This window comes from Scatophagus argus, chromosome 16 (assembly GCF_020382885.2).
Source record: "Scatophagus argus isolate fScaArg1 chromosome 16, fScaArg1.pri, whole genome shotgun sequence".
NCBI classification, from domain to species: domain Eukaryota; kingdom Metazoa; phylum Chordata; class Actinopteri; family Scatophagidae; genus Scatophagus; species Scatophagus argus.
In genome coordinates this window covers 6,583,856-6,597,009 of record NC_058508.1, presented here as the reverse complement: position 1 = coordinate 6,597,009, position 13,154 = coordinate 6,583,856, and the positions used below count along the sequence as shown (strand labels likewise).

Here is a 13,154-nt window from a genome sequence, read left to right as displayed (position 1 = left end):
TACTTTTGTTGTTCAGTTGTTTTGCACACTTCCACCAAACAACATGTTTCAAACACATTTTAGTCTTGCAGCATTTTGTAGGACAAAAAAATGCTCAAAATTGGGAGTCAAGATTGAGAGTTTATTTTTGGCCATATCACCCAGACCTTCTTTAATTTCCATCTTGATATTATTCACAGTGACAAATGAACACAGCTTCCTAATGAGCCTGCTGATGTGCCCATTCTGAAAACTCATTTGTTTGATTGTCTAGTCATCACTACAGCAGGATGGCATGCAAGCCTTGAGCCTGCCTTTTTTTTTTTCATTTTTTTCCAGTTCAACAGCAAATATGTCAGCATAACTGGTTGTCTGGAAGTATGTGTACACATTCGGTGCACTTTATCCCCATGTCTGTCTATGTGTATTTGTAGATATACAGAGGTGTTGCATCATCCCTGTAACCTTCCTCAGCGCTGAGCCTGTAACGAACAGTGTCAAGTCAAGCCACTGTTATGCTGAATAGCTTGCAAAGCAGTGAGTGGCATCTGAGTATTTAAGCTGCCTAAGTGTTCCACCTCCCATATTATCTCCACAAGACTGCTTGGTTAGCAAGCGTACGACAACAGGCCTTGAAGGAATTTGCAAGGGATCCACGCCCAACTCTTGTCACCCTCAGGGCTCCGTGTGTACGTCTGTATGTGGGAGTGCAGCTACATGCATATGGGAAAAGGACAGAATTGTGCTTCTGCACTCTTACAACAAAGTTAGAGTTACCTGTGTTTTGTGTTAAATGTTAGGACATGGTAAAACTAAGACTAAACCAATGGCATTTTTAACTTTATTTGTTAGGGTTATCTCATTGGATTATGGGCATTTTGTCTGTAGCAACTCACATTAGAAAGTGGTAGGTAACACTGCCTTCACGGTGTCATCTGTTAGCACAGATTAAGCACAAAACCCGAGGGCAGAGACCTCAGCATTGGTGTCCTAATGTACAGTGTGACACCACTCTACCTCAGGGTTCTCCCTCTGCCCATGCAGCCATGATGATATTCTCCAACACTAATGCCGCTCTAACTGTCGCTGCCGGAGGCTGTATGGAGTGGGTCGAGGTGTGGAAACACGCCGCATGTTATCTCACACTAAAATGCACATACGTACACACATGCAGGAACATTGGAAGCAATGTGGTGCACAGATGTGGTGCAGTAGAGCCCTAAATATATGCAGTATCTCCTCGGTTACCTAAACCTGCATGACAAACGGCACTGTAGCTATTGTACCTCTGCACCCACTGCACCCTAACTCACCCTGCAGCTGTACTGCAAGGTTTTTAAATTTAAACTTCCACCAAAGTCATGATGGCAGTGTAAAAATTCCCCACTGTTGTTCATCTACTCAGTGGGTTGTGTTAAGATTTCTTCATGTGGATGGAATCAAACAGTTGGCACTGGAAGTGTAGCAGACATTTTAAACCATTCAAATTCTGCACTGGATTTATGTGCATATATCCACTGGTCTTTTTTGTTTTTTGAATTGGTTTTGTGGATTCTTGGTGCTATAATGTGAAAAGCTCATTCTGCTGTTGCATCCTCTATAAATCAGTCTGGATTAAAGGTCAAGGAAAAGTTAAGTGTAAATGTCAATCAGTGATTGGATACGAGTGATAGGGGCCCAAATTGTGTGCTAGACATAGTAAATGGGATTCAGACGTTAATGAGCATATTTGTGCTACAAATTAGGGACTGACCTTTTTGTTTTCTGGGCTGATTTGGATCATTAGTGGGAGACTGATAACCTTATCTTAGTCTCAAAAAAATCTTAGTCTCAAAATTTAGAATAACCAGTGAGGGAATCTTACTAAGTACAATTGTACTGTACTTAAGTACAATTTTGAAGTGCTTGTACTTTACTTATTTTAATTTACACTTGTTTTTATTTCAGATACTTCCTCACTCCTACTTTTTGAAGAAAAATATTGAACTTTTTCAATATTCAATACATCCACTACATTTATTTGATGACTGTATTTGCATTGCAAATTCATATTATTCAGTGTTGTTGGGCTGTTACTTGTGGCATGTAACCAGTCAGATAGGGTTGTGGGTGGGGTATTGATTATGACCACATAGCGATACAGGTAGAGAAAGGATGCTGCATCAGAGCAAAAATAGCACATTAGTTTATTTTATCTACAGTGTTAGAAAAAAAGCTCACAATACAAATAATCAGAATAATGCCGAATATCTGATCAGTCAGTATATCCCTAACAGTCATACCCCTGACACATGAGGCATCATGACTCTGGACAAAGTCAGGCCGAGAACCACAGGGAGGTTAACTGTGAGAGTTTTTCCTTTTTTAATTCAGTAGAAACATCATAGATATTAATTGTGTTTTAGCTGAGATTAGCAGTATCCATAAGGAGTATTTACCTACCCCAGGAATTTTATAAAAGCCTCATTAATATAGTGTATATATATAATTAGTGACTCACTGAATTGAGCCAAATACATAAGGAAACAATATTCCATTTTATTTTCACTAACAGTCAATATGTTGGTTATTTTCTCAGTTAATGCCAAATGACAGAACATAGTGGAAATACAGCCAACTGATTGTCCAACCAACAGTTCAACACCTTTTACTCTTTTAAGAAAAGCTTCTTGTCCTTATGTGTGAAAAGCTGGAGCCAGCAAAGGGTTGGCATTTTGCGATTTGATTATAAAAAAAATAGCAGCAGATTCATTTTCTGCCAGTCAGTTGATTGACTAATCATTGCAGCTCTAATAACACCAGTGGACTTTATGCTGCATAATGATGACAGCCTTGCAGGTACTGCTATTAGTAGTACTGTTATTGCATAAGCAACCAGTCTTGCTGCTGAACACACCACCTGTTATTTGTTTTATTTTTAATAATTTCCCTTTAAAATTAGTTTTATTTTTAAATATTTTTAATCCATCCTCCTGAGTCAGGGCCATTGAACTACTGGTGTATCTCTAAGGGACAACCTTTGTGAAATCTGATTGGGCCACAGTCAGGAAGGAGAGACAGGAGCTCCAGCACAGAGGCGACCGTATAAGGAGATGGGCTGCGGTCTACGAGTTGATGGACATCACAGTGCAGTAGGAGCTTTGAGTGACTTGAGGGGCGGGTGCTGGTGGTTTTAAAAAGGGAAAAAAAAATTCCCTCTGGCTTTCATCAAGCGTGGCAGGCAGGCAAGGACGAAGAGGGAATGGGGGATAAAGAATGGGAGGGGGGTGGTGGTGAACACAGGCACACTTACTTTTTCAACCACAGAAAAAAGACGGCTTGAAGAGAGGGAAGAAGCTGTATTTCTGTCTTCAGCCAGACAACTTAAGAGACGCTATATTTCCGGTGGATAACTATATGTTATGAATTTGCATGACTGATGATTCAGTAGCTCTCACCACTTGGTCATTCGCTCTGTGTCGCTGTGGTTAGAAGCTAAAGTCAGCAGACAGACAGAGATGTACGCTTGAAAGGGTTGCAGTGAAAAGACTCACCCCCCCCCCCATCCTCTTCATATATGGAAACACATATGGTGTCTCAGGTATCACAACTGGTGTGTGTGTGTGCATACATGCATGAGGTGAAAGTGAAGCAGGTCCTACTCCAGATGGTCCTTTTGTATTTGTAGTTCAGATCAGACCGTTGATTAAAAAACATTTCAGCTGATACTTGATCTACTGCCTCATTCGCTTTTCATGTCATTTTAATATGAAGTCTCGTTTGAATGTAAATTCAGCCAGTTCTGTGTATTATTATCTCACAATGTGAAATTCCAGTTTGGGTTTAGACCAAACAGAACTCTAAAAGAGGCTCTCATTATTTCCTATAATCCCCTTCCCCCTCCTGTTAAGCCCCCGTTTTCTTTTTCCATTATTTCGTTTTTCCTCTCTGTCCCCCTCCTTTTCACTATATGATGCTGCCATGTAGGGCAGTGCTGCTCCTTATTCGGCGGGTCAGGAATGCCTGGGTGTACTCTTCTCAAATCTTAATCCACTGACCGCTTTAATTCATCCCTCTTTAATAGTTCATCAGTTCATTATCATTTATACTTGCTAAAATCATGACCTCTCTAAACCTGTGCAGCAGGAGCCTAAATATTGTAACAGGTCAAAATGTTTTCTTTTGCCTGACTAATCATGTAGTGCCATTGGGTCCAGTAGGGTCAAGCTTTATTCAGCTAGGAAACCACGAGCTGCTTTTCTTGTGACGTGAAACATTCTTGTGCAAAACATTAGATGATCAGTGTTTGTGATATGTTAATAAAATATGTCAGCTCTGAGCAGCTCTTCTTCTTCTTCTTCTGTCATCACTCTTTTAGTCTCTCAGCCCAGTATTTGTGTGACTCAGCCCTGGGCAGGGATATGCCTATAGACACACCTTTTAGTGGCTTAATACAGGCTACTGCATGTTTATGAGCTCACATGCCCAAACAAGCACACTTAGGCTTTGATACATCCCTGCCTGTGTAGGCTAACGCCTAACCATTGAACTTTAATGGAATATTGTCTCTTCTTGAGCAGCTTTTTGATGGTTCCTTTTTCATTCCAAGGTGACAGAAACCACAGCGGATGCAAAACACAATCAGCGTTCACACATTCTTTCCTAACATGCATTCGGTCTTACCACAATGAGAGTGGAAGCGGACGAGTTTCCCAGATTTTTCCATCCCGTTTTTGGATCACGCTGCCTCCTCTGATGCCTTCTGTATCTGTTGGGCCTGTCTGACATGCAGATGGGTCTTTTTAGCCTCAGCTGTCTGTTTTACAGCCAATGCGGTCGACACTGCAGAAGAACAGTGAGTAGTCAGGGTACAGGATTAGAGAAAGAGAAAGAGAGAGGGAGAGGGCTCGTTTGCTTTGCGGCATCTTAGTTACTCTGTCTAATTAAAAAAGCTGTCTGGAGACTAAGTGTCTCTTGGCGTCACCCAGCCCAGATCCAGCCCACGATAGAGACCAGACCAGTGGTTAATGGTGTTGGATGCTGTGTGTCACGCTGCCTGGCCTGGTGTGGAAGGAGCAGCCCTGACCCCTACAGCCCTCTTTCTTTTTCAGCTCGTTCTGTCTTCTCCTGTCCATCCATGATGTCTCTCTTTCTTTTACTCCCCGTCTTTGCTCTAAAAGGACTTTGTGAAACTTTCAAGATGTCCTTGAGTGTGTGAAATGATTGAAGCAAGCAATATTGCAAAGTCACCACACACACACACACACACAGAAGATAAGGTGTGTGTGTTGGCACAGCAGCGCTGCTATAAAGCATCTGTAGATGATCCTCCTGCTGATACAGTTGTAACAGGGCTGAATGGATAAAAAAAACCTGAGGCAACTGATACACAGTAAATCAGAATCATAGATGACGATTTAAGGAAATCCAAAAATACAAATACCTGCACACTATGCAGCACAGTGTTGCTGTAATATGTCATGGTTATCATGGCACAGTTCATGTTTATCTCCCTGCGTGTCCATCCATCCCATAAGCATGTTTGTATCTCAATCCATGTATCGAATTTTCTGACTCTTAATAATAGATGTGTTTGCAGTAAATATTTCATGGTCGGCTGACTGAAAACACATGCCTGTCAGAGATATGGAGGTAGAGGGGAGGGGGAGAGGATAGCAAAGAGGGAATGGGGGAGTAACTGGGTAAAAGAGAGAGAGAGACAGAGAGAAATTCAAAAGGCAGGATTTTAATGCTCTCATTCTGCCTTCACTAGGATCCCCCAGCTGCTGTTAAAGGCTTAACTACATATGTTAAGTTGTCTTCTTCTCCTCTTCCCTCTCCTCTCCCTCCCTTCCCTGCTGCTGCAGGGCTCTCAGGATTCGACAGGAGGACAGGAGGGCTTGGTGGCCCCACCCTTTTCAGCGTTCCCCCCTCCACCCCCTCCTCAAAACGGGCTGCCAGGGACGGAGTTTGGCCCTGGGGCCATGTTTGGTGCTGGGGGACAAGGTACAGCAGAAGTAGGAACTGGTGCCAATGGAGCCGCCACTGCCGCCACTACCAACAGCAACAACGTAAGCACCCTGTGTTTATAAGGCCTTAAGTAATAGTTTCATTATCTGTCAATTGTGTGGTTCACCATGGTAGTTTGTTGTAGACGTATTCAGCTAGGAGTAGTGTGTGTGTTTGTGGGGGGGCGGAACACCCCCCCTCTCATACTTTATATCTTGATGTCTTGAGGTTGTGAAAGAACTGTAAATGTTTATAAAATAAGATTGCACTTCTGCTACACAATCAAAAACTGTCAGAAAGGGTTCAGTAACTTCATCGTTTTGGTCCAGACTGAACTATCTTACCAAATACTACATGGATTGCCATGCAGTACAGTTAGTCATGCCTCCCTCAAGATGAATTGCAGCAGCTCTGGTGATCTCTTCTATTTACATATAGCACCACCATCAGGTCAGAGCTGTGTCCGATACTGTTAAAGTGATGGAGAACGTGGTAAACATTATACCTTACAGCATTAGCATGTTAGCATTTAGCTCAAAACACTGCTGCTAGGGAGCTACGAGAATGCCTGTAGACTTTTCATCTTGTTGTTAATAATAAAGACTAGAATGAGATTATGATTATTATTCTGCATTGTGTACACTAAATTTAAAAAAAAAGGTAGCGGAGCTTTAACTTGTTAAGATACTTAAGAGCCAATGTTTTTGCTCCTTACACATTCCTCTTTTCATTATTTCTACAGGGAAAGACAGAAGAGACGTCCCAGGGGGAGGCAGGTGTACAGTGCGGTACGGGAGGTACAGGAGCGGGAGGCTCTGCAGGAGACCCCACAGAGGCCAAAGGGACCCCCAAACGCCTTCACGTCTCAAACATCCCCTTCCGCTTCCGGGACCCTGACCTCAGGCAGATGTTTGGGGTAAGAGGCTGGGAGTGTTGTAGGCCTCATTTTTAATGGGATCAATAAATCAATCTAGACACCTCCGGGACTTCCAAGTCAGTGCCAGCAGATTAGGGGTGGGGTTGAGAGACTAACAAAAGAGTCAAAAAATCACAAAGGAGAGACACTCTACAGTGTTCTCTTGGTGCTTGAGTGGTCAATTGTCTGCTACGTGTGTCAGTCTGTTAGCATTAGTGACCAAGTAAGAGGGGGGTGAAAGGGGAGAGAGCAGAGTTTGAGGCGAAGGGAGAGAGAGAGAGAGAGAGAGAGAGAGAGAGAGAGAAGCACCTTTAAGTGTAGGATGTTGTCTTTTGTATAACAGTGACACCTAGTGCCAAGCAGCTGTAATTCACACAATGCCAGAAGGTTCTGACTTTGTAGTAATGAGACCAAGCCAGGGATCCTGAGTCAACTCAGAGATTTAACTTAGTGCTTTCTTTGTTTATTTTCTATGTTTCCTAATTCCTTCCCTCACATTTATTTGCAGCAATTTGGAAAGATTCTGGATGTAGAGATTATTTTCAATGAGAGGGGTTCAAAGGTAAGTGCACAGAGGACATTTTTTTTCTCTGAAACTACACTGCGATTCCTCCTCACAGTTAACAGTAATTCCCACTTTGCATGGCATTTCTCTGTAAATGTGACACTTTGTGCCGTGGTGTCAGCACACCACATGGGGAATCATTATGAAACTCCAATTATCTATTAAACAATGTCAGAGTGCACACCGAGGTTTAAGGACTCTCCTCAATCCCTTATGATGTGCCCCTCAGTCGCCGCCAACCTCTTTAACCTCTGCCATGTACCACAGGGTTTTGGCTTCGTGACATTTGAGTCCAGCGCAGATGCAGAAAAAGCCAGAGAAAAGCTCCACGGCACATTGGTGGAAGGTCGTAAGATTGAGGTAATTTTCCTCTCTCCATCTCTCTCTCTTTCTCTCTCTCTCTCTCTCTCTCTCTCTCTCTCTCTCTCTCTCTCTCTCTCTCTCTCTCTCTCTTTCCCCCTCCCTCCCTCTTTCTTTCACTCTCCCTCTTTCTTTCTTTCTCTCTCTCTCTCTCGTTCTTTCTCCCCTCTTTTGTATTCCTTCTGTTCTCCCATCATAATTCTGCTTGATCACTGACTGCTAGCAAGCTCCCATGCTCCCTTTAGTGATATGCTCTGATGCAGCCCACTGGTATCCCACTCCCCAGTCCTCTGCGATGTGTTTTTCATTTCTAAATTTAAAAAGACTTCCTTCTTCCTTTTTTTGAGTGTGTTTTTGTTTTTGTGGTGGGAATGATTGGGGTGCAAGAACACTACGTAAGGCATGCTGGGTACTTATTCTCTGTAGCTTTTTTTTTCCCACATTAAGCTGCTGCCTCTTCACCTTTTTTTTCCCCACTGATGCGCAACGTGTAGCCACACTGATGTTACAACTTTCCCCGCAACAATTGGAATGATGTTTGTGTACTTGGCACCGGAGGGCACCAGAGGAACGCAGTGAAAGGATGATGCATGCCAGATTGCTGTCAGATGCTCTTATTTTCTTCCCTAGAGTAGAAATCCTTCTGTGTTCCCCTCTCCTGGTGCTGCGGCTAAGTGATTGTGACAAGCTTATGGCTTCTGGTGCAACAGCAGCATGCTGGGAATCACAGCAAGACTGACGCATGTTGTCTATATGAAGTCTGGATTCTTCCCAGAGATCTGTGCATTTGAGTTTTTTATGTATGTGACGTCTACCTGCGTTCAGGTCGTTTATTTTGATTTTAATTCAGTATTGTTCTTTTTTAATTGAAGCATGTGCTCAGTTTTCGAAAGCAGTTTCTCTTCTTTATTTTAATTGGGGTTTCAATCAGCCAGTTGCCCATATTGGATCTCTTGACTCACGCCACTGTAAGCCAGGATTTCTGCATGGGCTTACTGTGGTCATTTCCTTGTGGTCTGTATGTCTGTGTGTGTGTATGTGTGGGTGTGTGCGCGAGTCAGCTCCTGCATGATGGATGAGGCTGGCTGAACCCTTTTTTAGTTCTGTACTCTCAGTTCTGCTGCAGTGTGGTCGAGAATGAAAGACAGCCACCTGCATCCACTGGTATGACATACTCCCTCTGTCATCTCCACCTTGAGTCAATCAGCAAGCTGAATGGATAGCTGATGGAGCCAGTTTACCCTGCTTGCCTCTTGTGCTCTGTCAACATCCTGTATTGTCCCTGGCATTGCTTCAACTCAATTCTGTTTTCTTCTCAAGTTTTGCATGATATATAAGTCACTTTTATTAATCAATGAGCAGTTTGTCTTTGTTTTCAGTTGTCTCTTTGCATGTACTCCATGTACTGTTAGTGGTGTTGGGCTGTAGTGAGTCATTTATCGGCTGCATGGAGGGCCAGCAACAGGAAGTCTGTAGAGTGAGACTCTGTCTGTCTGTTTATGGTGCATGGGCTTGAAGAGACAAAAGGCTGGCGCAGGACAAACCGTGGATTTGTGTTTATACATTCTTTCAACCAAGGAGAAAGGGCCCGACATTTCTATTTGAGGCAAGGCGCTCTGGCAGTTCTCCTTTCTTGCCGACGTTACTGTTTTGCTCTTGCTTTAATTGGCCATATCATTTCAGAGTTTGTTGAGCTGTTCTCAGAGTCGAATGGGGCAGAAAAATAACTATAGTAATCTCATATTAGTTGATAATTCAACAACTCTGAAATATAGGCCCACTGTATACCATGGTTATACATAAGTATTTAACTCTTCTTGTGTGTGATCCTGCAGTTCACAACTATCTACTGGCATGACTTAAGTCGATGTAACCTAAGTCTGCATGGTTGGTATTTTACTTTGGGAATATGCAGCCTAGCTGAGACAGTACTGCAGACAGCTGGATGTCTTTTTTGTTGCATGTTTATTCTGTATGACTGTTTGTTGAACTGGTTTTGGTGATTGGACTCACGTGTTCAGTTAGCATGAAAATAGTTGCGCCTGGGTGCTTCATGGTGTTTCCCCAAAAAGGCTAAATATCCTAGTGTTCAGAGTAAGTTTTGAATGATTTAAAAGGGTATGCTGTACTTACGTTAGGTGCTGACAATTCTTGTTCTTGGTGCATGCCAGTGGGAGTTGGTTAGTCATTCTTCTCATAGCTTAGCTGCCCATAGTGTGCATGTACAGTATGTAGCCCATATGAAATAGATGGAGAACTGTTGTGCTTACAGATAAACTGTACTTGTCTTTGTCTGGAATAAAACTCTGCGCTTTGAAGAAGTCAGTTTCCTGTGTGCATCCAATGTATCCATGTAAGTGGCCCAACTACAATTCACTTTGTGATTACGTGCTTCTCTGTGAACCCATTCCATCACCATTCATTCTATATATAGAGTCCTACAGGCCTATATATAGTTGTGACAGTGTCTATTTTAAGAAGCGATCTTAAGACATACAGACCTCAGTGCATCCACCCACTCATGGCTTCTCTGTGTGTGCTTTAACATAAATGGTTAAATGGCCCTCACGCGTAGCATCTTTTTGCCTTAGGAAATAGCATTTTGTCTGTCACTGACTTGTGTTATTTTGACTGTAGGGCACCATATAAAGCCGAGGATAGAATAGCCCCAAGCCATTTAGTCGCATATTTCACTTTTATTCTTCAGTTACCGGCTGTTTGGGAAGAGCATTAGGGTCCCTGCATGTTCTCATTTGTGCTGCCGCAAACCTGGATCCAGGAAATCATTAAATCCATGCTTGTGTCAGGTACGCGTCCCAGTGCTGATGGAATCCAACTCTGTGTGAGCAGCAGCTCTGATCAGCTGGTGGTCACACAGAAGAAATAGGAAACACTAGGAAAACACTAATAATTGTTTTGTTTTGTTTTTTTTACCTGTTTCGCAATAGGTGACAAACAGCAATAACTTAATTGTTCCATCTCTGGGAATACACACCAAAATAAAGTGCAATGTTTTGTTGTTTTTTTTTTAATTTAAACACCACCAAACAATGAGCCATGTAGAGAAGAGTCTGCAGGTTTTCCTTGTCTTACTAACCCACAGTGTGAACTACAATGTTGGAGGGCTGTGGCAAGGACAAAAGTGCAGCAGTTTGTTTGCATAAGTTGTTGCAGATAGTGAACACATGATACAGGTGGGAACAGAGACCATGCTGAACACTACACACTCCCACTCACTAACTCCTGCTTAAAGGTTGTGTGTCTGATCTGTGTGGCTGAAGTGCTCTGGGAAGTGACGGCTCCTCCGTGGCGCAGAGTTTTAGTCAGACATTTGAACGCTGCAGCACAGAATAACTGACGTGTGTGTGTCTGTGTCACAAGGGGTGCAGGTCTGCATGCAAACAAAGAAAAGGGGGAACTATTGAGTAAAAAAAAAAAATGTCAACATCACTGCATGGATGTATGAAAAGGATGAGAAGAGGTTATGTCTACAGTTCTGCATGCCTACCATGCTGTCTTAACCAGCCGGTGCTGCCGCCAACACACTCCTCAATGGGGCACAACTGGTGCTCAGCTCACTTTGGCCAGGCCTTAAATCAGCTATTCTCATATACATTATGAACCCCCTTGCATGATTCTCGCATTATCAAAGGCTTATCAGCTCCCCCGCGCTTTGGATTTGACAAGTCCTGTTTTGTTTATCTGAAATTTCTGTTACTGCATGACTCGCAACAGAGCAAATTAACGAATGAAATATGTGAGTATCCATGTGTGTTTGTGGAAATGTATAAAAGGTTGAAATAGAAGGGGAAAAAGAGTTTGCCTTTTTCTCTTTCCAACCCTCAGTCTTTGTCTGTGTGTCGGCTCCATCCTCTCTCTTCTTTATCCATTCTTTCTCTCATTGCCAGTCAAGTTTCTCTTTCTGAGACTTTGTTTTTCATTTGAACATAATCCATAGCTGTTTTTCTTAAATATTCTTTTTTTGCCATCATCATTTTGTGCCTTTTATTGTTTAGATTTATTTTTATCCATTTCATTCTTTATTTTCTCTTATTTATACTGTTTAACCATCATGTAACCTTCAGTATGTTTTTTGTGGTGACTGGTAAAACAGGAAATTATTTCGACTGGGCCCAGGGTCAGTTTCCAAGCACACACTCTTTTTTTTGAGACCTATCTTTACCACCACTCAGGAATGCGTCACTTCATGCAAAATCTAACAAAAGAGTTTAACCAACTTTACTGTCCTGCTCTTATGAAGGAGGGTGGTGTGCATTTGCATCTGCTCTTCTGAATTTCCTTTTGAGGTGTTCCAAATTGGTTCATTTTCAGTCTCTGTAAATGCATTCGGTTGTTTTTTTTGTTGTTTTTTTTTTATGGGTGGGGGGGTTTAGGAAAGTTTGCCTCGTGTCTCCATTCTCCTTTACCATCTTTTTTGTTCTCTAGAGCACCAAATACCTTCTGATTGTTGTAATGATGCTCAGAGGTCTTTTAAGCATCATCCTCTCACCCTTTTCTTCCTCTCTCTCTCTCTCTTATCTTCTGAGCTGTAACACTGCTGCTGTCAGGTTTTTATTTCACATGGGGCAAGCAGGGGGGAGGGAGGGGACATTTAGGTTTCTTTTGTTCCTGGGATTATTTGTTCCTTTATTTATTATATTTTTTCTGTTTCCCTGACGACTTCTGTGTGTTGTTGTCAGTCTCCACGGTAACCACTCGCTGTTTCTACGGCAACGGTAAGTTGTGTACAAACATCCATCACTGAACTGATCCCCTCCCCCCACCCCACCCCTGAAATGGGCATTTGATACAGTAGTGTGAAGTTGCAGTATCAGTCTTTTGCATTTCTGCTTATCAAAATGAGTTTAATGTGACAGGCCCACGCAGTGTAAAGCCCTAGAAAGCTGTTGCTGTTATGTAATGTTATAGTGCACAACTCAGTATCACAGACACACAGGCAGACAAACACAGTTTCTCTCAGCATATTGGATCTCTTAACAGTGATATTTTTTTTCTACACACTCGTCCCCCCACCATATCATTAACACCTCACTGGGAATGACCGAATGTATTCACACTCCTCTATGCAATGACACGGCTGTCCACAACCCATCTGATTAATTCTGTGTATGCCGTATTGATTTTCTTGATTAATAATAATAAAAAAAAATCAACAGAAATGATATGAAGCTTCGCTCCCTGTTGCTGTCTACGATTGCTTTGAGTGAATGCAACCCCTCCCCAGCCCACCTCGAGCTGCAGGGCAAACAACGCTGCTCTGGTATTGAATTTCTTTGTTTTATTGACCCGCCTGCTTTTAGCATAGTGTTGAAACATTAGCCAATT

General features: G+C 42.5%; 1 protein-coding gene across 7 annotated transcripts in view; it reads left to right on the top strand.

Annotated features, from left to right (window-relative positions):
• Nucleotides 1-13,154, top strand: part of LOC124072655 (RNA binding protein fox-1 homolog 2-like) — a 42,254-nt gene that overhangs the window by 17,503 nt on the left and 11,597 nt on the right. For all 7 annotated transcript variants that reach the window (XR_006845566.1, XR_006845565.1, XM_046414207.1 and 4 more), the window contains 4 exons: nt 5,826-6,029; nt 6,710-6,883; nt 7,392-7,445; nt 7,716-7,808. Coding sequence is in view for 5 of the 7 variants with exons in the window: in XM_046414207.1 (XP_046270163.1) it covers nt 5,826-6,029; nt 6,710-6,883; nt 7,392-7,445; nt 7,716-7,808 (525 nt within the window). In the remaining 2 variants the exon portion in view is untranslated. The remainder of the gene's footprint in view (nt 1-5,825; nt 6,030-6,709; nt 6,884-7,391; nt 7,446-7,715; nt 7,809-13,154) is intronic.